Source organism: Cornus florida, unplaced genomic scaffold (assembly GCF_030987335.1).
Source record: "Cornus florida cultivar Cherokee Brave unplaced genomic scaffold, ASM3098733v1 CherokeeBrave_3.0.0_Hap2_Chr07, whole genome shotgun sequence".
Classification (NCBI taxonomy): Eukaryota; Viridiplantae; Streptophyta; class Magnoliopsida; order Cornales; family Cornaceae; genus Cornus; species Cornus florida.
The window spans coordinates 39,827,342-39,853,484 of record NW_026775577.1 but is presented as its reverse complement, the minus strand read 5'-3'; the positions used below and the strand labels follow the sequence as shown (position 1 = coordinate 39,853,484).

At 35.5% G+C, this 26,143-nt stretch overlaps 2 protein-coding genes across 3 annotated transcripts; both read left to right on the top strand.

Annotated features, from left to right (window-relative positions):
• Positions 1-3,436: 3,436 nt before the first annotated feature.
• LOC132267072 (conserved oligomeric Golgi complex subunit 4) lies at positions 3,437-8,249 on the top strand. Its single transcript, XM_059768123.1, has 2 exons — positions 3,437-5,294; positions 7,385-8,249. The coding sequence occupies exons 1-2, from the start codon at positions 3,678-3,680 to the stop codon at positions 8,012-8,014; spliced, it is 2,247 nt and encodes a 748-aa protein (XP_059624106.1). The 5' UTR covers positions 3,437-3,677; the 3' UTR covers positions 8,015-8,249.
• A 69-nt stretch (positions 8,250-8,318) lies between these two features.
• On the top strand, positions 8,319-17,078 carry LOC132267073 (endoribonuclease Dicer homolog 1-like). Of its 2 annotated transcripts, XM_059768125.1 has the most exons (5): positions 8,319-9,662; positions 10,814-10,975; positions 11,067-11,162; positions 15,419-16,156; positions 16,828-17,078. In XM_059768125.1, exons 1-4 carry the CDS (start codon positions 9,471-9,473, stop codon positions 15,428-15,430), a joined length of 462 nt encoding a protein of 153 aa, XP_059624108.1. In that variant the 5' UTR covers positions 8,319-9,470; the 3' UTR covers positions 15,431-16,156; positions 16,828-17,078. The 2 variants fall into 2 exon arrangements, with proteins under 2 accessions (XP_059624108.1, XP_059624107.1); XM_059768124.1 differs by lacking the exons at positions 15,419-16,156; positions 16,828-17,078 and having other exon boundaries at positions 11,067-12,040.
• Positions 17,079-26,143: the final 9,065 nt, after the last annotated feature.

Genomic DNA, 26,143 nt, shown 5'->3' with positions numbered 1-26,143 from the left:
AAGAAAAATAAAATATAGACAAAAAATAGTAAAAGAGTAGATATTTAACCTTTTCTTAACGAAAAAAATAATAAGAGAGACAAGATACTGAGAGGGGAAAAGAAGAAGGAAATAATGATAAAAACATATTAATGATATGTAAATATTATATTGGGTAAATTACACTTAGACCCCCTTAGGTTAGGTCATATCTCATGTAGATGAAAATTTTGTTTTTAACTTTCACTTATATTTGAATTAACGATTTAGTATTTCACTTACACCCCAAATGTCAATTTTTGGTGGGGTTATAATACTTTTGAAGTGTTAAATGACTATGCTACCCTTTGACTTGTTGTTGACTATTTTTATGACCAAACTACCCCCAACATACACATTTCCTCTTCCTCCTCCTCCAACTCCACCCATTAATTGCATCCATATACACACACACACACACACACACACACACACACCCATCAATCTCAATCATACATATATATATACACACGACGGTTGCGAAGTGCGAATCAGGGTACGTTGGTCGGATCGTTTTGGGTTGTGGATTAGAGGTGGCGGTGGCCGGGTGAGTTCGGAACAGCGGCTGCGAATCAACGGCGATGGTGGCCTTGGAGAAACTAGATGCTCGATCTCGATGCCAAGATTGCGAACCCAGTTCGGGCACCACCGGCGGTATCACGCTCGTCGAAATTAGAAGGTCATAGTTCACAGTAACTCTCGTGATGCATCTTCTCAAAGGGAAATTTGACACATACTTGCCTTGAATGTGGGTAATCTCTACACGCAATCTACAATCATTTACATCATTAAGGAAAAAAAAAATGAAGCATAATCTAAGGAAAACCCATATTAAGTAGGTTTGGTTTCATGCATCTAATCATACAAAAAACAAAGCATTAATTAGATGGGTTCAATATGAGCAAAAGTCCCCTGTTCATCATCATCAATTCATCATTACACCAAATTTGAATAGAAATTTGAAAAATAAAAAAAGAGAGATAATCTGAGAAATTTGATGTCAACCCATTTTCAGAATCCATTAATGCTCCTTATCATGCATATCTATGTGTGAGTATATATTGTAAAGAGAGAAAGAGGGTTGAATGAGGTTAACCTGCCCATTTCAGCAACAATGGAGAGGTTAGGGTAATAAGAATCATCAAAATCCTTGGTGACAGAGAGCTTATGGATGTCAATGGAGCAGATGAGGTTGGATATGATGAAAAACTCAAAATTGTTGAGAGGCATTTATGTCATTTAAGATTAAAGATATTTTTATATTAAAAAATTGTGGGTAAAAGAGTCAATTTGCGTGTGTTTGAGGCCAAAAAGTAAATTGGGATGTAAGTGAAAGTTAAAAATAAAATCTTCATTTACATAAAAAATAACCTAACCTCAGGGGGTGTCTGTGTAATTTACCCTATTATATTTTATAGTGTTAGATAATATATTTATCGTATATTACATCAGAGCTGATTATTATCGGACTGTCGATCATAATTCATGACCGATTTGTTTAGCTAACATATCATCAATTCATATCGCTAATTGGTTATGAGATTCGAATCAAAATCTGATCCATTAGGTCTAGCGGTATCAACCTCTTAATTATTAAAAAGAGGTCAGGAGTTCAAATCCCAGAAGAGACATGTGCGTGTGAGTACCAACTAGAAAAAAAAAAGGAAAGAAAAGAGGATTAATGCAACTAGTTTAAATTGAGAGAACAAATGCAATAACTCAAGTACTCAACAACATTACATGGTGCATGAAACTAACTTAAAAGGCAAAAATTCTACTAATCATTCCTCTTTAAATCAAACCATTATTATATATGATTCAATAAGGCCTCTTCATACTTTTACTTTTTAATTTTTGCTTTCTCCAAAAGTAAAATTACGATTTTGATTTGTTATAGATGAAACAAAAAGCAAAATTATATTTAGTAACTCCAGACTATTCTTAAATTTTGAAAGTAAAAAACAGAAAGCAAGTTTAAAACAAGACTGCGTTTAGTAATAATTTCGTTTTCTGTTTTTGCAGTTTTAAGAAAGCACAAACATAATTTTATTTTCTTGAGTGACAATAAAAAACAAAAATGACATTTATTAACACTTGTTGTTGTCATAATTTTGAAAGTAAAAAATAATAACAGTGTTTAATAATAAATATTTGTTACCAATGTACATAACATTTTTTTATTATTTTATTTTATTTTTCTTTTTTTCATCAATACCAAAAAGCCTTAAATATGTATGTAATTCAATTATTTCACAAATATTAAAAATACCAAATACATAAGTAGACAATAAGATATATTAGGACAAAAAAATCTCACCACTTATATATATAAGTGCATGCATGTACATTATCTATACATTTATTATATAATATATAATTTTTTAACATATAGTATATTATAATAAATAATAAATATTAAAGAATATATCTATAATATAATATAGATATAGTATATAATAATACATTATATCTGTTGCACAATAATTTAATAATATTATATAAAGTAAATAATAAAAATTGTCCCAAAAAATAATTTACACATAAATATAATATATTATGTTTTAAAAATATATTTTTGTTAAATAAAAAATAATTTACACTAATATATAATATAATTATAGATTAAAAATATAACTTTTATTAGTATTTAATATGTAGCATTAATATATAACATGAATAACACACATTTTATTTGAAATGAACCGTGCATATGTAATAAAATAATAGTGAAAACATTTTTTCTCAACAATATCGAAAAAATGGGAAACACCTTTTTTTTTATTTTTATTTTTATGTTTCCTCTTTTTTTCACAAAAAGAATTTTTTTTTTTTTTTATTATAGAAAAATAAAAACATATTATTAAACAAGATTTTTGTTTTTTGTTTTGGAGCTGACAACAAAAAAATAGAAAACATTTTTTGTTACCAAATTCTTTTTTTGCTTTTAGTTCTTGAATTGATCACAATAGATAGGACAAAAAAATGTATATAAATTTGTTTGATAAATGACATTGATGACACCCATTGTAAGTTTCAAGTGAAGAAAGAAAATATTACATTGTAAGTAATATGTGATTCAATAATTACCCTTGCTTTTAAAGTTTTGCTATCTTCAAAAATAAAATTACAATTTTTATTTGTTTTAAGTTTTGCTATCTTCAAAAATAAAATTACAATTTTTATTTGTTATAAATGAAATAAAAAGTAAAATTATGTTTGGTAACTCAAGACTATTCTCAAAATTTAAAAGTAAAATACAGAAAGTAGTTAATACAAAAAAATAATTGACTAGCACGATAGTTTTAATAAAAAAAAAATGTATATAAATTTGTTTGATAAATGACATTGATTGACACCCATTGTAACTTGTAAGTTTCAAGTAAAGAAAGAAAATACAACTAAAAATGCATAGAAAAAGATCAACTAGTAATTACTTCCCTACTGTAGCGTTCACTGTAGCAATTCGTTAGCATTTTTATTTCTCCTCTTTCCTTCCCACAGTAACAGAGAGGAGGAAAATTCATCTTTTTTTTCTTCTGATTTTCTCTTAAGCCTTCACCAATCTTTTCTTTAATTTCGAATCGGAGCAAAACCTAGATCATTGTCCGGCGGATTCGGCCCAAATCAAACCCTCTTTGCATTTTGAAAGAAAGAAGAAGATGCCGTCGACGATGCCCAACGGATCTACGGCGGAAGAAGATGAAGAGTGTGGGTCCAATTCTGTGAAATTCGGAAGTCCAGAGGCACTGGATTACGTCCGCAAGCTTACCGACGTTGGTGCGATGACTAGGCTCCTCCACGAGTGCATTGCGTATCAGCGTGCCCTAGATCTGGATCTCGACAATGTCCTCTCCCAACGAATAGACGTCGACAAACAGCTCTCCAACTTACAGAAATCCGCCGACGTTCTACAGATTGTCAAGGGCGATTCTGATTACATGCTGTCCAACGTACGCTCCACCTCTCTTCTCGCGGATCAGGTCAGCGCCAAAGTCCGGGAGCTCGATCTGGCGCAGTCCCGAGTCAACGATACACTCCTCTGGATTGATGCCATCGTCGACAGGGCCAACTGCATTGATGGAGTCAAGAAAGCTCTGGACGCAGAGGATTTTGAGTCTGCCGCTAAATATGTTCAGACATTTCTCCAAATCGATGCCAAGTACTACAAGGATTCTGCTTCCAGTTCGAGTTCCGGTTCCGATCAGAGGGAACATCTCCTCGCATCCAAGAAACAGCTTGAAGGAATCGTTCGGAAGAGATTAGCGGCTGCCGTTGATCAGCGGGATCACCCCAAGATCCTCCGCTTCACCAGGCTCTACTCGCCCCTCGGTTTGGAGGAAGAAGGTTTGCAAGTGTACGTTAACTATTTGAAGAAAGTCATTGCAATGCGATCCAGACTTGAATTTGAGCAGATGGTGGAATTAATGGACCAAAAAAAAAATCAGAATGAGGTGAATTTCGTCACTTGCTTGACCAATTTATTTAAAGACATTGTTTTGGCTATAGAAGAAAATGAGGAAATTTTGATGAGTCTGTGCGGCGAAGATGCCATTGTGTATGCCATTTGCGAGCTTCAAGAAGAGTGCGATTCTAGGGGGTCTCTCATTCTAAACAAGTACATGGACTACCGAAAATTGGCCAGATTAACCTCTGACATCAATTCTTACAAGAACAATTTGCTTTCTGTTGAAGTTGAAGGTCCGGACCCAAGAGAGATTGAGTTGTATTTGGAAGAAATACTGTCACTGACACAGTTGGGTGAGGACTACACAGAATACATGGTGTCAAAGATTAAGGCTCTGACTTCTGTGGATCGTGAGTTAGGCCCGCGAGCCACAAGAGCCTTCAGAAGCGGAAATTTCAGTAAAGTTGTGCAAGATATCACTGGTTATTATGTGATTTTAGAGGGATTCTTCATGGTGGAAAACGTAAGAAAGGCTATCAACATTGATGAACATGTACCTGACAGCCTCACAACTTCTATGGTGGACGACGTGTTCTATGTTTTGCAGAGTTGCTGCCGGAGGTCAATATCCACTTCAAACATTAACTCTGTGATTGCAGTTCTGAGCAGTGCAGTTAGTTTGTTAGGCAGTGAGTACAATGAAGCATTGCAGCAGAAAATGAGGGAGCCTAACCTTGGAGCAAAGCTGTTTTTGGGTGGTGTCGGTGTGCAAAAGACTGGGACAGAGATTGCTACGGCTTTGAACAACATGGACGTGAGTAGTGAGTATGCACTGAAACTACGACATGAGATTGAAGAGCAATGTGCAGAGGTAAGTGCTAATTTTTCCTTTTTTTTTCCCCCCTCTTTTTGTTTTCTTTATGCAATTGCCTGTGCATCGAATTTTGCTTATGTTTGAGGTGATGTTCCTCAAAGACAAGTTGATATTAATCTTGTATATGTTTGATTTAGTGTTGTAGTTAGAATCAAGCGGTTCATGAGCAGCTCAATCTCGACTAAGTAATCGATTTGTTGCTTTAACTAAATAAACCATGAGCCCTGTGGGGCAATATTGTGGGTGTGTGTCCTTTTGCTTAAACTTCGGAGGATAAAAAAAGAAAAAAGAGAGAAGAAAAACTAAATGAACCATCGAGCTTGAAGTTGAAGCTCATTTATTAATCAAGTGGAGCCTGTACAAGTCCATTTCCAAATCTTTTATTTATTTTGTTTTTTGTTTTTGGTAAGATACATTCACCTACAATTGCCTGTACTTGAACTCTTGACCTTCCAGTTGGAAAGTGGAGGAGATACCACTAGAAAAGGCACAGTTGCTACAGTGGGTAGTCTACAGTTTTCTTTGAGTTCCATATCCATTTATTTAGTAAGTTGTCTTTTCATTAATAAATAACAAATGCTTTTATTTGGTTCCTTATGTAAGTTATATTGGAAGAGAAAAAAAATAAGAACATGGAACACAAGTTGTCCCAAGAGGGATGCTTCTTACAATATGCTGTGTCACTGATGTCACAATATAATCAATCTGGTCTACCTTTTATAAATACAATACCAAGGAGCTTGCAATAATTGTTGGGCTGAATTTAAAACACATTAGAAACTTTAACCTGCTGAGCTCAAATGGCTTTTGAACTCACCACCTTTAAAGAAAGGCCTCCAAGCTTGATACAAGCTAGAGCTGAGCCTGAAGGGGATCATTTTCAGCTGAGCCCAGTTTGATCAGCTTGATACTTGGATTGGCGTTCGTCTTTGGATCTTGTCAGATTAAATGCAGAGGGAAATCGAATTTGGCGTAAAATTTTAGTTAGATGGATCAACCTTAATATATTTTTAGTAGGTGCTCTAATGGAAATTCATCTGCCAATCCAAGCTTTTCAATCAAACTAATTGAGGTCTACTCGGAGGATAGTGCCAAGGAAGAGCATGTTTGTTGATAAATCTTCTTACTTTACTAAAATATATGTTCCATGGCGTTACTGGGTGTTGCAGTGGTTGACTACAATGTAATTTAGTAGTTTTATAGCTATAGAAAACCTAAAACGAAGCACAGTGTCTACCAACACCAATGTCATTAGAGAAAAGTAATTTGTACTAGCATCCCTCATATGGAAAAATACGCTCCGGAGAAAAGTTTCCAGTACTGGCATGCACTCAGATGCCTTTCCCTGAGGCTTGCAGTGCCACAATTCTCATACTATTTTCAGAAAATTCTGAAATGTGTCATAAGTTACTGAGATTCGTGGCAAATGGAAGAAACAGAAGACCCTAACCAAGTAGTCATTACCGTTTAGATAATAATAATTAATAATTAATATGATATAGAAAGAGCAATATAATTTAAAAAGATAGATATTAGATATTCTTATTTCATCCTGCAAATCCCTATCTTTTGATCAGAAGAAATGTACCTTTGAACTCCAATGCATTTAAAATATATATGCTATGAGTTTGAATGGATTCTTGCCAAAGTAGAGGGATATTTTATGGACTGCCTTCTTTTGATAGCCCTTTTGTCTCCTTAGATATGATTATCTTGGATGCTCACGCTGTCCCGATGTCCAGTCCATTTTATTGTATTGGACAAGGTTCTCCTCCTTACTCATTCATTAGATATTTTACTTGTTTTTGGTTCTTATATTGGGTTCCAAATGAGCAACATACTGTGATTTGACTTTGAGCATATAATAAAATTTGCCATTGTCTTCTATTTTCCAATATTTTTGAAATTTCCCCATTGTTGTATTAGATGTTAGTTGAGGGTATATATATATATATATGACTTTTTCATAGATTTGTGATCTTTACTGTCTAGATTACCATTTATATGCTTGGTTTCCAACATTCTGTTCTTTGTTTTTTCCTGTGTGAGATTATAACTCAAGTTGTAAAATTATACATCTTTATCAGGTATTTCCTGCACCAGTGGATAGAGAGAGAGTAAAATCTTGCTTGTCTGAGTTGGGTGAGATGAGTAACAGTTTCAAGAAAGCTTTAACTTTTGGAATGGAGCAACTTGTAGCAATCATAACACCCAGAATCCGTCCAGTATTAGATAGTGTGGCAACCATCAGCTATGAACTGTCTGAGGCTGAATATGCAGACAACGAGGTGAATGACCCATGGGTCCAGAGGCTTCTCCACTCTGTTGAGACCAATGTGGCATGGCTCCAACCACTAATGACTGCCAACAATTATGACTCCTTTGTTCATCTGGTTGTTGACTTCATTGTAAAGAGGCTTGAAGTAATCATGATGCAAAAAAGATTCAGTCAGCTTGGAGGTCTCCAGCTTGACAGAGATGCTAGGGCACTGGTAAGCCACTTTTCCAGCATGAGTCAAAGGACTGTTAGAGACAAGTTCGCTCGTCTTACCCAGATGGCAACTATCCTAAACTTGGAAAAGGTTTCTGAGATTCTGGATTTCTGGGGTGAGAACTCAGGACCCATGACCTGGAGACTAACTCCTGCTGAGGTGAGGAGAGTGTTGGGCCTGAGGGTTGATTTTAGACCTGAAGCAATTGCTGCTCTCAAATTGTAGTTCCTGTTTATATAGTTTGTGATTTCTATTCTCTTCTCGCTTTCTTTGTTTTGGAGTTGATTTCTAATCTTATATTGGAAGGGAGGCAAGTATATCAATACTTGAAATGTACCAATTTTAGGAGCTCTGTTTCTTCTAAAGTTTTTATTCTAATATTTGCTCATTTTGTACTTATTAAGAAATCTTTGCTTATTTTGCTGGATTTCTTTTGAATTGAGATCTTTCATTATTTTAAGTCTATGCACTTAAAAAAGCCTGTTGAGTATCACTTCCATCTCTAATGATTTTCATTTACGCTTATGCCTGTCTCTGATCTTGATATCTAAGTGGTAACTGAGAAAGGCCGCAAAATCCGAATGGCTCGACTCATTTGATGCAGGCACTGGTATCTGATGAAGAAGTAGTTGGGATATTTTGCTGTTGCAATATACATTTATGCATCTGTTCAGTAAGAGTTTCTTCTAGAATTTTCAATATAGTTCCTTATCAAATATGTAGCCTTTTCTACAATATGTATTTTTTTTCATTTGGTTTCTTGTGTTTTCCAGCTGTAATTTCTTTGCTAATGGGCATGTTCATACTGGTTTGGATGATGCAATAATTGAAATCTGACTCAGCCAGAACTAATGCTATAACGCTGTCAGAGACACAGAATTTATTATTGTATAATGAAGCGAAATGAGACATGAATGTATTGAGATTACTACTTGAACTTCCCTTGATTCTCCCCCTAGCGTGAACTTCCCTTGATTCTTCCCCTAGCGTGGGAAGACACCATACTTGGAACAGTTGTGAGCATTAACTCGTACCTTGGCAATGTATCTATGATATTTCAGCCAATTTTGGATTGAAAATTCTCTCTTGGGGAAATTTGTCGCATTGAGCATTTTTAACTTTTAAGGAATGCTAGGAATAGTGAAGAGACCTTGCAGAAAGAAGCAATTGAGCGAACTGTCCTTAGTCATCTTAAGGGTACTTCAAGGCTAATTTCAGTGGATCCAACACCAGGTACGGTGTATCAGGTGGAATCAACTGGTGCTATTGTGAGCTTAAATTCTGCTGTTGGACTTGTTCATATGTATTGCTCTCAACTTTCAACTGACAGGTGCAGTTTCTGTTTCTATATGATAGATTATATTCCTATTTGTTATTTATTTATTTATTTGTTATTACTATTGGACTTCTTAGTGGGTTTTAGCTTCTTAGTCAGTTGTCTTGCAACTATTATCAGGTATTCAATACTTCGTCCCGAGTTTATCATGGAGTGCCATGAGAAGCCAGGGGGTTCTACAGAATATTCTTGCAGGCTTCAACTCCCCTGTAATGCACCGTTTGAAGGACTGGAGGGACCAGTATGTAGTTCAATTCGTCTTGCACAACAGGCATGCCAGCTTTTTGTTGTCGGTGATATGAACTTCATCTAACATTCAAACGAGAAAATTCATTAATATCTTTCATGTGCAGGCTGTTTGTTTGGCTGCTTGCAAGAAGCTTCATGAGATGGGAGCATTTACTGACATGCTCTTGCCAGACAAGGGAAGTGGGGGCGAAGAGGAAAAACTTGACCAGAATGATGAAGGAGATCCACTCCCTGGAACCTTCTAGGCATAGGGAATTCTATTTTGAGGGTGTAGCTAATGTTCTCCAGGTTAGTTCAACCCTTTTGTCCCATGGATTACACTATCTGCTTGCAGTATTTGAGAATATTGTGAACCAGCATAACATAAACAAATTTTAAAAGAAATAAAGACAAGAAAATAAAACAACACCCACCCATTCACCAACAAGTTCCCCCCAATCTCTGGTGCTACCTTCTTCCTATTTGTGACAAAATGAATTTCAGTGCTATACCTTTCGTTTGGCAATGTGAATACTGGTGTAGCCTTTTCGTTTTCATTTGTTTTCCCCTTTTATTGAATAAAAGATTCATCAAACAAGCGATCAGGGGCTCCATTGCACACTAGGAGTACTGATTAGCTAAGACTAATAACATTTCATAAATGGAAGTGAAACCATGATACCTTGTAATATACAAATACTTCGTTATAGACTCCTTTGACTTGAAAAGCAAAATTTCCCCAGCTGTATATGTATTCTTTTTGTTTTCATATATCATAATATCATACTGATAATACTTATCAAAAAAAAAAAAAAAAAAAAAAAAAAAAAAAAAAAAAAATCATACTGATAAAAAAAAAAATATAAACAAAATGACAAAATATAGTTATTAATTATGTTGTTATATTTGCTAACGCATTTATTGTGTTTCATTTAAAAATGAAAGATCAATTCTTTAGTCAATGGTAACACGGTATAGTAGCATATACCGTGTTACCATATAGGAGTAGCATATATTCAGTCTTTTACTTTTCTGTTTTTAGTTTTTATTTCCAACAAAAGGTGTAATCAGCTAGGGTACAGTTCTTTGACTTATGTCTCAAATTTCTAATTTAGCCATTCTTCCGTTCCTGTGTAATACGGTAGTCGAATAAAATGTGACCACAAGGACAAAAGCGAAAAGACGGGTTTAATACCATATTAGTCACAATGACATGGAAAATGGAAGCACTTTTAAAAGTATATACACATATAATATGCGTATTGTGCGACGACTCACCAACATAACTACTATTATGATTATATAATCTGTAAAACATATTACACTTGCTATTTGTGTATTTGAGATTCTCTTCCTTTTTGTTATTGTTAATATTTTTTTTTTCCAACTAGTTGATAGAAATCACTAATAACGTTTAAGGTTCATTATGCATCTTGCTTGAACTCCCCTTGGCCCTGCAGGGAGAATGGATTTTATCTGGGAGAGACGGTGGCAATACCTCCAAATTCTTTCATCTTTACGTGTATGCTGTTAAATGCATAAATGTAGGCTCTTCAAAAGATCCATATTTAACCCAAGTTTCAGATTTTACAGTACTTTTCGGCAGTGATCTGGATGCAGAGGTGGGTTTTTTTTTTTTTTTTTTTTTGGGGCCTGTCAGAGGTACAATAAACATAATTGTTCATCCCTAATTTTGTTTAACATTGTTACTAGGTGTTATCGATGTTGACGGATCTCTTTATCGCTAGAACAATGATAACAAAGGCATCTCTTGTCTTCCGGGGTCCAATAGATGTAATAGAATGTCAGGTATATTTGTACTCTTTTGGTTAAAAGCTCGTAGTTGTTTACTTTAACTAATAAAATCATAATGAATTTCTTTTTAGATTTTGAATTAAATTCTATTGGAAAACAAAAGCTGATATCTGCTATATTTATCACTTAAAACTCTCATCCGCTCCCCGAAAAGTGAATTTCAGAAGCATGTTTTTGTAGCTTTGGTCAAACTGGCTTTTGAGGGGCTGGGTGTTTTAAAGAAGCCCGTTTAAAAATATTTACCAAACACATGTTTTTAGTGGAATGCCTTTCTGGGCTTAGAAGCTTGTTTTGAAGCCCAGGAAGCCACGCCAAACAGGGCCTTTGTTTTTATAGAGTTTTGAACTTTCAACTTCGTATTTTTTACATAAAGTACTTTAAACATTCGGTAGTTAAAGTATTTTGCGATCCATATCTTTACATTTATGTAATGCTACGTTTGGTGTGTAGGAATTGAATAAAATGCAAGTGGGAATGGAATGAGAATGTGAATAGAATGAAATGCCCATTCTCATTCTATTGTTTGGTTGCAAATATGAATCATGTAAGAATGGAATAATAATAACCATTATATTGTTTGGTTGGACTAATTTTAAATTTAGAATGGAATGAATTTTAAATTGAAGTCTCCAAAATACTCTTGTTACTGACAATTAAATTAAACTAACAAAATAAACATTATTTTATAATTTTTTTAAAAAGAAATGCCGGCGGTGGTAGATGGCGGTGACGATGGAATTGGAGGTGGAAAACAGTAGTGGTATTGCAAGGCGGCGGAAGGTGGTAGTGGTGTTGGTGGAAAGCGGTGGCAATGGTAGTGGTGGTGGTGGAAGGCGTATGTGGTGTAGGTGGTGACGGTAGAAGGCAGTAGATGTGACGATGGTGGTGGTGGTGGAAGGAAGTGGAGGCGGCGGTGATGGTGGAAGACATTGAAAGAGGCGGCGGTGTGGTGGTGGAAGGTAACGACAGTGGTGGCAGTGACGATGGTGGTGGAAGGCAGTAGTGGTGGTGGTGGAAGGTGGCGATGGTGGAATGCGGTGGTGGTGACGGCAGCGGTAGTGATGGCGATAATGGCGATGGTGGTGGTGATAATGACGGTGGTAGAAGACAATGGAGGTGACGGTGGTAGTGGTGAAAGTCGGTGATGGTGGTGGAAGGCAATGGAGGCGGCAGCGGTGTGGTTTGTTGAAGGAGACAACAATGATGGCGATGACAATAACGATGGTGGAAGGCAATGGAGGTGGCGGTGGCAGTTGTGGTGAAAAACAGTAGTTGTAGTTGTGGTGGTGGTGGCGACGACGACGGTGGTGGAAGGTAGTGGCGGCGGCGGAAGGCAGTGGTGGCGGCGGCGATGGTGGTGATTGTTTTTGGACTTAGAAAATGAGAGTTTTTTGAGAACTTAATTTTTTTAAAAAAATTACTTGGGAATGAATTTTCATTCCAATAGAATGCCCATTTCCACTTGAAATTACCAAACAAAGGAATTGTTAGAATGGACATTCCATTTCATTCCTCCACACCAAATGGAGCATAAGAGTATCATCTTGATAGCTCGTAAAGAAAAATAATAATTTAAATATCTTATGAATATCGAGAAAATCTTATAAGGCAGGCACACTAAACTACAAAATAATAATCTAAACATGCAAATCAATATTCTCTCTTTACAATGTGTAAAAGGAAATCACCACTAAAATTCCAACTCGTGGTAAGAAACAAAACTGATTTCATAACATCAAGTGGGTAAAAAAAATCAATACAAAGGGAAATTATTTTGACAAGTTGAAGGCAATCCACGTATATGGGCCGAAATGACTGTCAATGGAAAAAGGCTAAAAATAAGAGAATAAAGTATCACAAAATTTGATATATCTTATACATGGGCAAATATTTGATACATCTTATCTATTTATAATGTTTAATAAAGGGCCTTATTGAATATGGACTGTTAGTTGCTATCATCCACTTGAAATCATATCCCTCCAATCTAAGGCAATGAAATTAATGTTCCATTAGAAAATTTTGATTTGGAATTTGATATTATAAAGTTTTACTCCCTCTACCCCATATTAGATGTTCTTTTTGGGGAGTAGAACTTTTTAAGGGGACAATGTAATTTTAAAAATTACAAAGCTACCCTTTCAAGTTTAAATATATAAAAAATCAAGTTTAATATATATTTTTTTTATTTTATTTTTTTTTATTTAAATTTTAAGGGTATTTTTGGGTAAGATGTGAAATATGTTGTTTAAACTTGGTAGGACAACTCAAAAAGGAAAGATGAACAACTAAATTGGGACAGAGGGAGTATTTATGATGGATTTAAAAATTGTGTAATTGTGTTCTTAAAGGAAAGACATTAAATGGTTTCTTTTTAAATTTTTTTTGAATATGATGATGTGCTTTTATTCACACAATGCCACCTAATGCTTATTTGTTAAAAAATAGGGAATCAATATTTGCACTCCACTTTTCTTTTTTCGTTAAGAGTTAAGACAGATGACAAAAAAGTCCCTAAACTCATTAGTCCATGCATCCTTGTTTTATAATAACATAATTATCTTTTTTCACTGTACACTTTTTGTTTTTACCATCTTTACTTATTCTAAATATATATTTTTTCCCCTAAAAAAGGAGAATGTATGTGAGACTAATAAAAGAGAGGGGAAGTGAAAGGAGAGGATGTTGACCGTCACTTTAATAATTTCCTTTTTTATGTCACTTTGGTTTCTATTTTTTATTTTATTTTATTTTTTAAATTTGATACTTAGGCTGTGGCTATGTGGCTATATAATTTAACCTCATCTAAATTGAATGAATGAAGAAAAAATTAAAATCATTCCCTGTAACTTTGATGTATAAAGTGAGGAGGGTTAAACACAGTATTACATTTAATTGGTTGAAAAACCCAATTATAGAAGTTGTAATTAATGCCTCCTCCTTATTTTTTGAAACTATAAAACTTCAACTTTAAGACCAAATTACCCTTTTAAATTATTTCCTTTTTCTTTATACCTAATAACCTTTCTTTCCTTTGTCTTATTTTTTTGCTTTCTTTCGTGATTGGATATATGTGGCTATACTTCATTCTTTACTTTCTTTCTTTTTTTGTTCACTTGTCTTATATATATATATATATGTATATATATATATATTCCACCTTGATGGATTTTTTATTGGATTTTATGTAATTTAATTGAAATAATGGTATGAGATTGAGTTTTAATTGAAGTAATATTATAAAATTTGAGTTTTAGTTAATATATGAAATAAGAGAAGTATGGTTTCCCAATTTATTCACAGTATGGTTAATTACTATATATATTTATATATCTATATATATATAAAATGAAAGAATTGAAAATATATATATATATATATATATATATATATATATATATATAGTTAAAAAAAAATTGAAAAAAAAGAGGGAGAAGAAAGAATAGGGTAGGTAAGCAAAGAAGAGAGAGAAAAAAGAATAAGATAGGTAAGTAAAGAAGAATGAAGGTTTTATATATACACACACACGTACAAGTAGGATAAAATAGAAAGAAAAAATATAAACGGATAATTTGGTCTTAAATGTTGAAGTTTTATAGTTTCAAAAAATAGGAAAGAGATTAATTACAACTTCTATAATTGAGTTTTTCAACCAATCAGATGTGTGACTGTATTTAGCACTCCTCGTATAAAGTACTACTTCTGGTATCATTTTAGTTTACTAACAAATAAATTATTTTTTCAAAATATCATGAGATGCACTTTTTTCTTTTTTCTTTTCTGATTTGAGGTATCTTCACTTCTTCTAATCCTATTCCTGAAAGGTTAGCTTAGGTAGTTAATCTTCTTATCCCAAAGGTCACACCTGAACAAAATTCCATTTTGTTGCAAAAGGGATCAGAGGAAGAATTGAAAGCAGCTCTTTTTGATATGGGGTCCTTGTAAGACCCTTGGGCCCGACGGTTTTACTCGTTTATTTTTTTCAAAAACACTGGGATGTTGTGAAAAACATTTTAGCGTGTGCTTTTAATGATTTTCTTATTTCCGGTCATCTTTTGAATAGTTTAAACCATGCTAACCTTGTTTTGATTCCCAAGGTTAAGAATGCTTCCACTATCTCTCAATTCTGACCCATTGCCCTTTGCAATGTTGTTTATAAGATATTTTCCAAAGTCTTGGCAAATAGGATGAAGCCGTTGCTGAACAATCTCGATCATTAGCTTTCATCAAAGTGCGTTTATCCCATGCAGGTTAATTCATGACAGCATTCTTGTTGCTCACGAGCTTATGCATCATTTGAAAACTAAGTCAGGAGCGGAATTCTCTATGGCCATTAAATTAGACATGTCCAAGGCCTATGACAGAGTTGAATGGAGTTATGTAGGGGCTGTGTTGAGTCGTTTAGGCTTTGATCCTCAATGGGTATCTCTGATGCTTACTTGCATTAGCTCAGTCAGCTACTCTATTATGCTTAATGGTTCCCCCTCCTCTGCGCCGAAGGTTTGTCTTCTCTTTTAGTTAATGACTTAACGGCTGGTCACATTACCAGTCTAAAAATTGGAAGACGAGCTCCAGTTTTTTCTCATTTATTTTTTGAGGATGATTGCATACTTTTCTGCAAAGCTGACTTGGAGGAGGTTCAAAGAATTCTTTTGCTGCTTAACATTTATGCTGAAGCTTCTGGTCAAATCATTAATTTTGACAAGTCTTCTACCTTTTTAGTAAGAATAGCCCTCACAATGACAGGGTGACTATTAGAGATTTGCTTAATATTCCTAGAGAAGGTGCCCAGGAACGGTATTTGGGACTCCCAGCGATTATTGGTAGATCTAAGAAAGACGTCTTCAAATTTGTGGGACAAAAGATGCTTTACAAAATTTCGGGTTGGAAAGGGAATTTTCTTTCTACAGCGGGTAGAGAGGTGTTGTTAAAAGCGGTTTTGACGGCTATCCCAGCCTTCGCCAAGGCGTGCTTCAAGCTGCCCAAAGGTATATGTAATTCTCTGAATCAACGTATGGCTCAATACTAGCTTAATTGATTGACATGGTGGACTTGCATTCTTTACAAATGCTATAGTAATTGAGGACTTAGGGCATGGATTGTATGTTTTCACATGTTGATTGTGCATGGAAAGTGGTTAAATGCATTGTTTATTTATGTATATAAGTTGTTGCATTGATTGTTGATTTTGGAAACTTGGGGCGTCAATCTTGTGGCATGGCTAGAGCACGGCTTTAGTGCAGGAGGTACGAGTTTTCCCTATATAGTGCGCACTAGGTATTTCCTTGTGGGTTAGTAACCCATAATAACGAATTGCGTTTGGATTTGATTCGATGAAGATGTCCAAGTATATCCATTTTGTTTGATTTCGCATTTCATTTCAATTTGATGACTTTTATAGTTATAACTTACTGTAGACGTTGATGGTTTCATTCTTACTTTATTGTATTCACTTGTGGTGGATTGTATTTACCATGTTACAAAGGTAGCCTTAGGATGCTCCCTTAGTTCCACATTGAACTTAGATGTTAGGTGGCATGATCCGTGTGTATCCGGTTTATATTGTGCTTGCAAATCTATTACAACTTTAGGTTATACGCATACGTTTTTCCTACAAGTAATGTAAGTTACTCACCCTAGTTGATTGGGTCTTTTTCAGGTAAAGAAGTTCTATTAGTGGATGGACATCAATCTTAAACTCGTGTAGCTTTGGTGTTGAGGACACTTTCGGTTTTACTAGCATGTAATTGTTTAGCATGCTTTATGATCCACATTTTGTATATCATGGATGTATAGTACTTAGAAGCATGTTTAGCTTCCCTTATTTTGTGTAATATGTACCTTGACACCTTCCTTTTGAAGTACTTTAACATAACATGTGATGAGGCCCAGGGCCATTCACTTTTACGTAATGGAGTGTATACAAATTTTTAGCTTATTTTATTTACTATGACATAGTTTCGGTGGGGGGCATTTTCATCATTTTGTTTTGTTTTCCAACCTTGGTTTGGAACATGGTGATTTTAGGGTAGGTTACTTCATAGACTTCTTCCAAAAAACTTCGTTTTAGTTTCAAAAAACTGGTGTCTTTGAAAATTTCATGGTCGCAGCCTAACTAGTCAGGATCCATCGTGACATCTGCGATGGATCGCAGATGTTTGTGATGGATCGCATATGTACTTTTGGTCACTTTTTATCGTTCGCAAATTCGGCGACTGATCGCAGAGGTGGCGATCGATCGCACTGGGCACTTCAAGTTTTTAAAATTGTAATTTGGCTATTGTACCAATCATTCGTGGATTCTGCGATCGATCGCAGAATTCTGTGAACGATCGCACCTGAGCACAGTTTGGTTAATTTTTATAAAACTTCGAGGTTCCATATCTTCTTTATCCGAACTCTAAATCATGTGATTCTTGAATCTAACTTTATTAATTTTTCGTTATCTATCTAATGGTCTACATGGTTGTATTGAACTTCATTTGAAAAGACCACTTTACCCCTAGTCAAGTGCCTTATCTGTTTTAAAACCTAGCTTTAGCATTTGGGATCCTTTGTCGGGTCAGTTTCGAGTCACTCACTGGCGCACCGGGTTTTGTAAAACTTGTGTTTTTATAAGTGGTATTAGAGCTTAAGGTTCGAAAACCTTAGGACGACGAGTTTTCTTGGGTTCATTCATGTTTCTTGCTGATATGCTTTGATCTGTTCACATGATTACATACTTAAGTGTTTGATTGTTTAAAGGCTTTCCTTAACTATTTTAGCATGACTGTAAGTTGCGTGCATCTTTGTGCTTCGTGTTTCATGCATTCACTAAGTGAGTTACATTCGGTCATAATAACTTATGTTGTTATTGACCTCGTTCTTCGTGCATATAGCATCATGGTTTTGACACGTGGCGAGTCTTTGCATCACATTGAGGACGAATAGGTAGATGACACAGAGCTTATCAGAAACCTTCCTAGGAGGGTTAGGGCTCACGCTCAAGGTGTGGATGCTAATCCACCTTGAGTACGTGTTAATAAGGAGCAGGTTTTTGACACCGAGCTCACAAAGGGTCCAGAGAGGCCCAGAGCTCAACCTCATGGAGTAGATACTAATCCACTACGGGCACCTATGTATGAGGAGTAGATTGCACAGGGAGTGGCTCTTGGGATGTCTGAGTCCATTCAGGAGTTGTTTTGCCGACAGTTTGTGGGGATACAGATTCCTACACCCGCACCGGTACTGGCACCAGCATCGGTACCAACACCAGTTGTTAATGAGGCATTGGACTATTTTATGAAGCTACAGAAGGTTAAGATTGATTAGTTTGCTAGGACTTTAGATCCGTTGGTTTCAAAGGAATAGCTTGACCTCATGGTTCGTAAATTAGACAATATGGAAGTGCCTACGGACTGGTTGAGGATCTCTTTGACCTCTTCCATGTTCATGGGCGAAGTAGAGATTTGGTGGAGGTTTATGACCAATACGTAAGATGTGGAGACGATGACATCGCCACCGTTGATTCTCTCCTTGGCCACCATGTGCCTATCAATGGCAACTGCTATTTTTAAATTTTTTTATTTTGATATATATAAAACAATATATCTTAATATATCGAGTGAGAATAACTTCTGATTTTTTATTTTTGGGGAAAAAAGGTTAAACGACGCAGTCTTTGCTAAGGGTACATTGGTATTTTTTTTTTTTTTTTTTTGTTTTTTTTTGTTTTTTTTGTTTTTTTTTTCTAGCACCAGTAGATGACGTGGTGGGATAAATTGCAACAAAATATAGGTTAGGGGGATTTTTTGTAGTTCAGGGGGGTTTGTTGCAATACCTTAATAATTCAGGGGGGTTTATTGCACTTTATCCTTTTATTTATTTTAAGTCAATTAGAGTTGACATGATCATTTTTAGAATTTTTTGGAAGTCGGAAAGATTTTCGGGCTCGGAAACTTCTCTCGGTTTTGTCATTTGCATTGAGGAGTGTTGTGGTCTTTTCACATACATAGACATATATATATGTAAGTATACATTGAGGAGATATTTTAAGGACTTGGATGGCTTTGTAAAGGAAGGGTAAGGGCATGTTAGTAACTTGACTAAAGTTAGTAACCATTCTAAGCTTAACAAGTGGCACATTATGGGCTAAGTATGCAATGCAAGACTAAGCCATCAACCTCTTCTTCCTCTCATTCTCGACATTTTCCCTTCTCTCTCTAACTCTTCTCTTTCTCTTTCTATATCTACACATATACATATATACATAATGTTTTAAGCTTAGATTTTAGAGGTTTGGAGTGGGAATTTGAATATTATCAAGAAAGAGATGTTGGAGTGCTCGAAGAGGGCTTTCATTTGGCACCAATATTGCATAAGCTAGGAGGATTTCAATTTTGGCCTTGGCCTTAGGGCTTGTCTGGCTAGAAGGAATTGAGGTAGGAGTTTTTTAAGTCCTCATTCTTTGCCTTTCATTGAGAAATTATTTTGCTCTATAATTGTTTTCTAACAAAATGTGAGATTATGATTTCATTACTAGCTAAATGATGATGATGTGTTGAATGTGAGCTAAGCATTCTTAAAAGTGAATAATATGAGGCCTTTCTATGCTTAGTGTTAAGTGTTGACATGTTGAAAAGATATCAATCTTTATTAATAGCATGTTTATGGATATGGGTAGAAAATATTTTGTTGTGATTACATTGTGGAAGGTGATGTTATGGTTATACTTAATTTCCATGAGAAAATGTCATGCTTATAACCTTTGTCTTTGATAGTGCCATGTTCATGCCATTACTGCCACATTAGTGAAGTTGAAGTTAAAATGATGAAATTGCATTCACGTGCATGGCATGGTGGGGGAACTAAATGAGAAAGATATTTTGGCCATTTTAGAATGGTGGAAAAGTTGTAGGAGATTAACAAGTTAGCCATTTTGGGATAAGCGGGAAAAAGAAGAAATTTTAGAAATGAACCACGTATCACGAACCCAGTGCTAACTCGAGCTAGAGGGGGCACGGTCCAGTGTAGGACGTGAAAAATTTGACACTAGGCCCCAAATAGCCAAGAGGCCAGGGATAGTGTCAATCCTAGTTCGGTAAAGTCAGTTAGCGTAGGTGGGGATTAGCGTCAGTTTAAGACCAAGTGTGAGGATGGACTCGCATTGCATTACATCCGCATTTGTAGCATGCAAAGTTGAATCTATGCTATTGATTTGATTAAAATATGGCTTAAATTCGGAAAAATTCCCAATGAATGATCCCGGTTTCTTTTTAACCCCAATGTATGATGTGTGGCTCAATAGAGTCCAAAGTTGGCGTCTTAGGCATCTTTTACTATGCCTCCGTGCTCACCCATTCCTTTAACATTTTTTAGGTTATGACAAAGAGGTAATCAATGACGGACCTTCACATGTATAGTTAGGGTTGACGGGATCTTCTTTTATTATTCTTGTAACCAATGCTTAATTTATGTATTCCTTTGTAAAGTGTTGTAATTTCGACCATAAGGGTCTAAGATTGTAACGTTTATTCATTTGGATCACTTTTAATGTAATATAGAAAATGTAAATGGAATCGACTAAATTTTATAATTTCAAGAACTTAAATTGATGTATTAATTTCATATTCCACATCGTATGCATGCTCGTGAGTTGGGACAGGGGTATTTTGGTCAAAAAGACCAAATTATAGCTTGGGGAGGGGAACGGAGATGAAAAGGGGGCAAAAAGGGGGTCCAACCCCACATTTTTTCAAAAAAATCAATGGGATCGATCTCCCCCTCCAAATCAAAATAGGGCTCTATCGAGGGTGGGGGATCGATCCCTTATTTTCATTTTTTCAGAAATTGCCTTTGAACTTTGAGTGCCATAACTTTTTTTGTTTTAAACCCAAATAAGGTCGTTCTTGAGTCTATCTTGCACGTTTTTTAGTCATATTTCTAATGGTGTGGGTCTCATTCCATAATTTGTACATGAAATGACCATTTTACCTATATCAACCCTAGGGACCAAGAAGAGCCCATAGTCAAGGATATCACTCTTTCATGAACCGATTTGGTTAGAAACGGTAGGTATGTCATCATTATGACTCCTAGAATATGGGAAGGTACATAATGACCATTTTTCTCTTAATGCCCTTGGGTCCGGTTGAGATTCAGTTTACGATTCGGATTTATGGATTTGGGTCGTTACAATCACACTTGGAAAACTTTCAATGATGTTTATAAGGATGGACCGATCAAAACTGAAAGGAATGTGCTTCTAAACAAGCTTTGAGACAGTGCAAGAAAGAAGCTTGTAGATTACATTGAGAAGAACATTTGGTTGTTCTTCATACGAATGGAAGGCATTTTCTCTCCCGACATGGTACATTACTTTTATGCAAGACAACAAATTTGTGGTTTCTATTTTTGGCATTGATTATAGCATTAAAAGGAGTGTCATTCATGATGTTTTGGGTATAGAATAAGATCCAGCCGGTGACAGGGAGGTTGTTCCATGTGAAGAATCCGAACCAAGACTTCTGGAAATTCATGATGCAATTTGTTTTCTAGGATCCCAGAAGTATCCTCACTTCATTCCATCCCAATATCTCACCGATAAGGCTGCACTCCTTAATTTTTTGCCATGGCTAATCTCGGGTCTCTTGGGAAGAAGGAAGAGATAAAATTAGAACGGGCTCAGATATTATATTTCCTGGCTAAAGGAGTTCTCATTGAGCTTGGACCACTATTGTGCGAACCATGATTCTTTATTACAAGAAGAATGCTCGTAGGTATGCTTCTCCATTCTCGATGAACATGGAATTCTATATGAAGAACAACATCATTCTCCCGAGCGGTCTTGGACTAGTTATAAGAATCAAGTTTTTGATTTCCATAAAAAATAAATAAATAAATAAATAATTGGATTTAATTTGAAACTGTGAGATATAAAATTTGTAATTGTCAAATTTCGTTGTCAAAACAAGTCCGATCGAGTTGTAATTTTAGTTCAAATTTCAAGTTCATGATCGGAAGCGGAATTGAAGAGTTGTTCATGATCAATAACTTAATGACTTCAAAAAAGGTAAGAACAACACTTTAGGAAGTTTGGTTTAAAGGTTAAACACTTGCATGAATTGCATGCTTTCGAAAATTGAGTGTGGCCAAAAGTTTTCTAAGCGTTAAAACCTTTTGTTTAGGTCTTGCCAACTTGAACCGGTTCAAGAATAGCTAAACCGGGTCAAATATCAAAAGATTGTTTTTAAAAAATTAACTGGACAAACTTAAACCGGTTCAAGACCTTCAGCAGTTTTTGGTAACTTACTTTCCTACTTTGTTTCAACTTCCTATTTTGCATAGACTTTTACATTAATGGTTATGCACGAAATTAACTTGTTTTCCATACAATTAGGGTTTGTAAAGTCTATAAAAATATATTTTTCTCACTTAGGTTGATACGGATTTTTGCATCAAAATTCTGATGGAAAATCTAATTCTGATGGAAAATCTTTTTCTTCAAAATCTGAATTTGTTATATTGAATGGATCAAGGCACTTAGGGAGTGTTGTTGATCTACCAGCAATCATTCTACAAGGTTTGAGGCATAAGTCTGAAGTCGAGAACTGTTGAACGGGAAGTTGCAAAGCCAGGGACATTCAGCGGATTGAGTCTTGGTAGAGTGAAAGGGTGTGAGTCTGATTCAAAGTTCGGTGTACTTTGTTATATACATAGTGGATTGATCTACGCTCGGGACAGCGCAAAAATCCTCGAAGTTTTCCCAATTGGTTTCCTTGCTAAAATCCGGTGTCACTCTAACTTTAATCACTTATTATTTTGTTGTCTAATTGTTAATTAATCAATAATTTTAATTGAGTAAAATCGAATATATAAACACGTCATTAAAGCACTCAAAAACGGTTTTTTAAAATTGACTTTCCATCTCCTATTTCCGCTCTCACAGAAATTTAAAATATTTCTATGTTTTGAATATGCTGGAATTCAATTATTAAATAAGTTTTAGACCCTTTCTTAGAATTTCAATCTTATGTTTCATAGAAAAGAAGGGTAAATTGGATGAGTACCTAACCTTGAAAACAAATTAATTTACGAGAATTTGAAGGATGAAAGTTGTGTGATTCCCTAGTCCTTTGTCCGAAAAACATTACAAATAAAAAATCAGAAACATGCTTTATTTTCCCCCTTAATTTCTGTCATTTGGTGCAATTTATATTAATTACTCTAACCAGGAGACGCTAGGCAACACACATGAATAAATAATTTAAATAAAAATTTCGCATAATTGCTTGGCTCAGCCAATTTTGAAATTTCAAATCTTCTGTGATCTCAAATACAACATAAATATTTTCCCAATTATTTATATATACACATATATGTATATACGAATGTGTATGTGTGTGTGTGTGTGTATATATATATATATGTTTTTTTTTTTATACTCAGACACTCGTTATGTTTCTCTATCTTAACCTTCTAATTATAAGATGGAATTTTGTAAGTAACTAAATATATTGCAAAAACCGCCCTCGTGGTCTCTATCTACTTAGACCACCGGCAATTTCATGAGAGTGGGTGTTAACTGCTACATCCACAATAGCCTTTACCCAACCACAAGTAGTTTTTAACCAATGCTCATTTAAGGAAACTTGATTACCATCAGACTGGGAAGAAGATAAAGAGTAAGGTTGGGCTTGAAAGAACTCCCAAAATTGACTCACCGCTACCTCAACAATTCTATGTTCCGGCCACCCTACTCCAAACATAAAATCATTCCGAGACTTCCAGAGGTGCCAACATAAAGAAGCAGCGATACCAACCAAAATCGCACTATCCTTCACCCCATCCTACGAGTGAATTAAATTCATCCACCATTCTGCCCATGCGCATCCATTGACTAAGAACACGTCCACACGTAAAGGACTGCATTTCCAAGCCCTCACCGCGATAGGACAATCACAAAGGAGATGCTTCAATATCTCCACCCCCAAACCACATATCTTACAAAGGCAATCAGGGCGTAAACCTCTCTTTGCTAGCTGATCTAAAACTGCAACTCTATCATGCATACATCTCCAAATGTAGTGTTTAATTTTTGGTTGAACCAACATCTTCCACACTCTAGGCCAAAACCCAGCCGTTTCACCCACAGCACTATTCTCGACCTGATTGGGGACAACAGTAGAACTTTGATTTTGATTGCAAAGCCACATAGTATGCTGATTTTACTAAGAATGAACCCCCATTTGAGAATTCCCCAAATTTGCTTGTCATCCTGAGCTGTTTGATTCAACTGAATTGATAAGATTTTATCACAGTCCTCTTGAGCAAAACATTGCCGCACCAGTCCTTCATTCCATCTAACTGGATTATGGTCAATAAGCTGAGAAACCCACAAAACTGAAGTCAATGGTTGAGAGGAACGCGGCTTAAAAGGTGGTGAACTAGGAATCCAATTATCCTTCCAATAATTAAGGTTTCGCCCAGTTCCAATTTTCCAAAAGAGACCTCTCTCTAGAATACTTCTAGAAGAAAGCATGCCACTCCACGCCGAAGAAGGATTGTGACATTTTTCAGCATGCATAAAATCTGAAAAAAAGGAAAATACTTCCCTTTAAAAAGCTCATAAAACAGGCCACTTCGCTCTACTTGCAACCGTCATCCTAACTTTGCAAGTAGAGCTAAATTGAAAGACTCAGATCCCGAAAGCCAAGTACTCCAACTTTTTTAGACTCCACTAGCTTCTCCCACGCCACCCAATGGATTTTATGAGTATCATCACTGCCTGACAACCAGCCATAACCTTGTCAGCTTATGAAATCCATCCATTCCACTATATAGCAAGTTTCAAGTTCTCTATTAACATCAACATAGGATCAAATTCACAACATATCATTGACAAGATATATACATGATTCTCATAGTCACAACAACAAGAAATCACAAGAATTCATATCACCACTAAATGAATTTACTTTTATACAAGTATGAGTTCATAAATATGTCTTTAACAATATGAAGCCCTAAGTTAATTATACACAAAATTCATCTATTTGCAACCATAGAAGTTAAATAGCATGCATACAATGTTTATTAACCTCAAATAACACACTAAAACACTAATAGTATAAACATAAAACTTCCTCTACCTCACTAGAGAATAGAAGCTCTAGAATCCAAAGTAAATGCAAGCAAATGGGGAAAACAAGCAAAGATGTTGTAGAGAGGGTAGAGATGGAGCTTTTATCTTCCAGACTTAGGCCCAAAGCTTAGTGGAAAGAGCTTGAATCAAAGGAATAGAGGTTAGGGTTCTAAGGTTAATAATGGAGGCTTTGTGAGGAAGAAGGAGATGTTAGTGAAAAATCTAGAGATTTTCCGCTAACTAAAGCATAAACACACACATTACACAACACTAGCACTACCTCACACACACACACACTCTCATCTCACCCTTCCACTTGTCACAATCCTAAGCACCCTCACAAGGTTTAATCCTAAGCCTACACTTAAAAAGATCCTAGGCCTCTTCAGAAGGCTTAATCTCAAGCCTACACTTGTCACAATTTAAAGCCAACAAGTGCACCAACCAAAGGTCAACAAATGGATGAATCTACACCATCATACACTTGTCACCAAACAAGGCTTCCAAGTGTCTCCACCACAAAACTAACAAGTGGTCCAATAGGAGTGTGACACTTGTCATACTTTCCAAAAATTGCAAAATAGTACTTCCCCAAAATATCTCAAATAATAATTGCAACATGGTCCCTAAGACAAAATATCTTAAAAACATAATTACACAAAGTACCCCAAAGTTCGAAAACGTTTCCGAAGAAACTATGCATCCATACCCCTCAAAATGAAAGAACAAGCTAGAATGTTTTTCTACAAAAGTGAAACTACGCATTTCATGGAAATAAAATAAGGTGAGTGCATGCGATGCCGGGAATCAAATCCGAACTCAAAACCCTACCTTGGGTCTCAAAACCTTAAGG

Bases quoted from the DNA above. Each gene is read 5' to 3' on its own strand.
- LOC132267073 (XM_059768124.1), top strand. From the start codon at position 9,471: ATGTGCAGGCTGTTTGTTTGGCTGCTTGCAAGAAGCTTCATGAGATGG. The intron at 9,663-10,813 runs GTTAGTTCAACC...TTGGCCCTGCAG, and splicing joins GTGTAGCTAATGTTCTCCAG to GGAGAATGGATTTTATCTGG. The intron at 10,976-11,066 runs GTGGGTTTTTTT...CATTGTTACTAG, and splicing joins GCAGTGATCTGGATGCAGAG to GTGTTATCGATGTTGACGGA.
- LOC132267072 (XM_059768123.1), top strand. From the start codon at position 3,678: ATGCCGTCGACGATGCCCAACGGATCTACGGCGGAAGAAGATGAAGAG. The intron at 5,295-7,384 runs GTAAGTGCTAAT...CATCTTTATCAG, and splicing joins TTGAAGAGCAATGTGCAGAG to GTATTTCCTGCACCAGTGGA.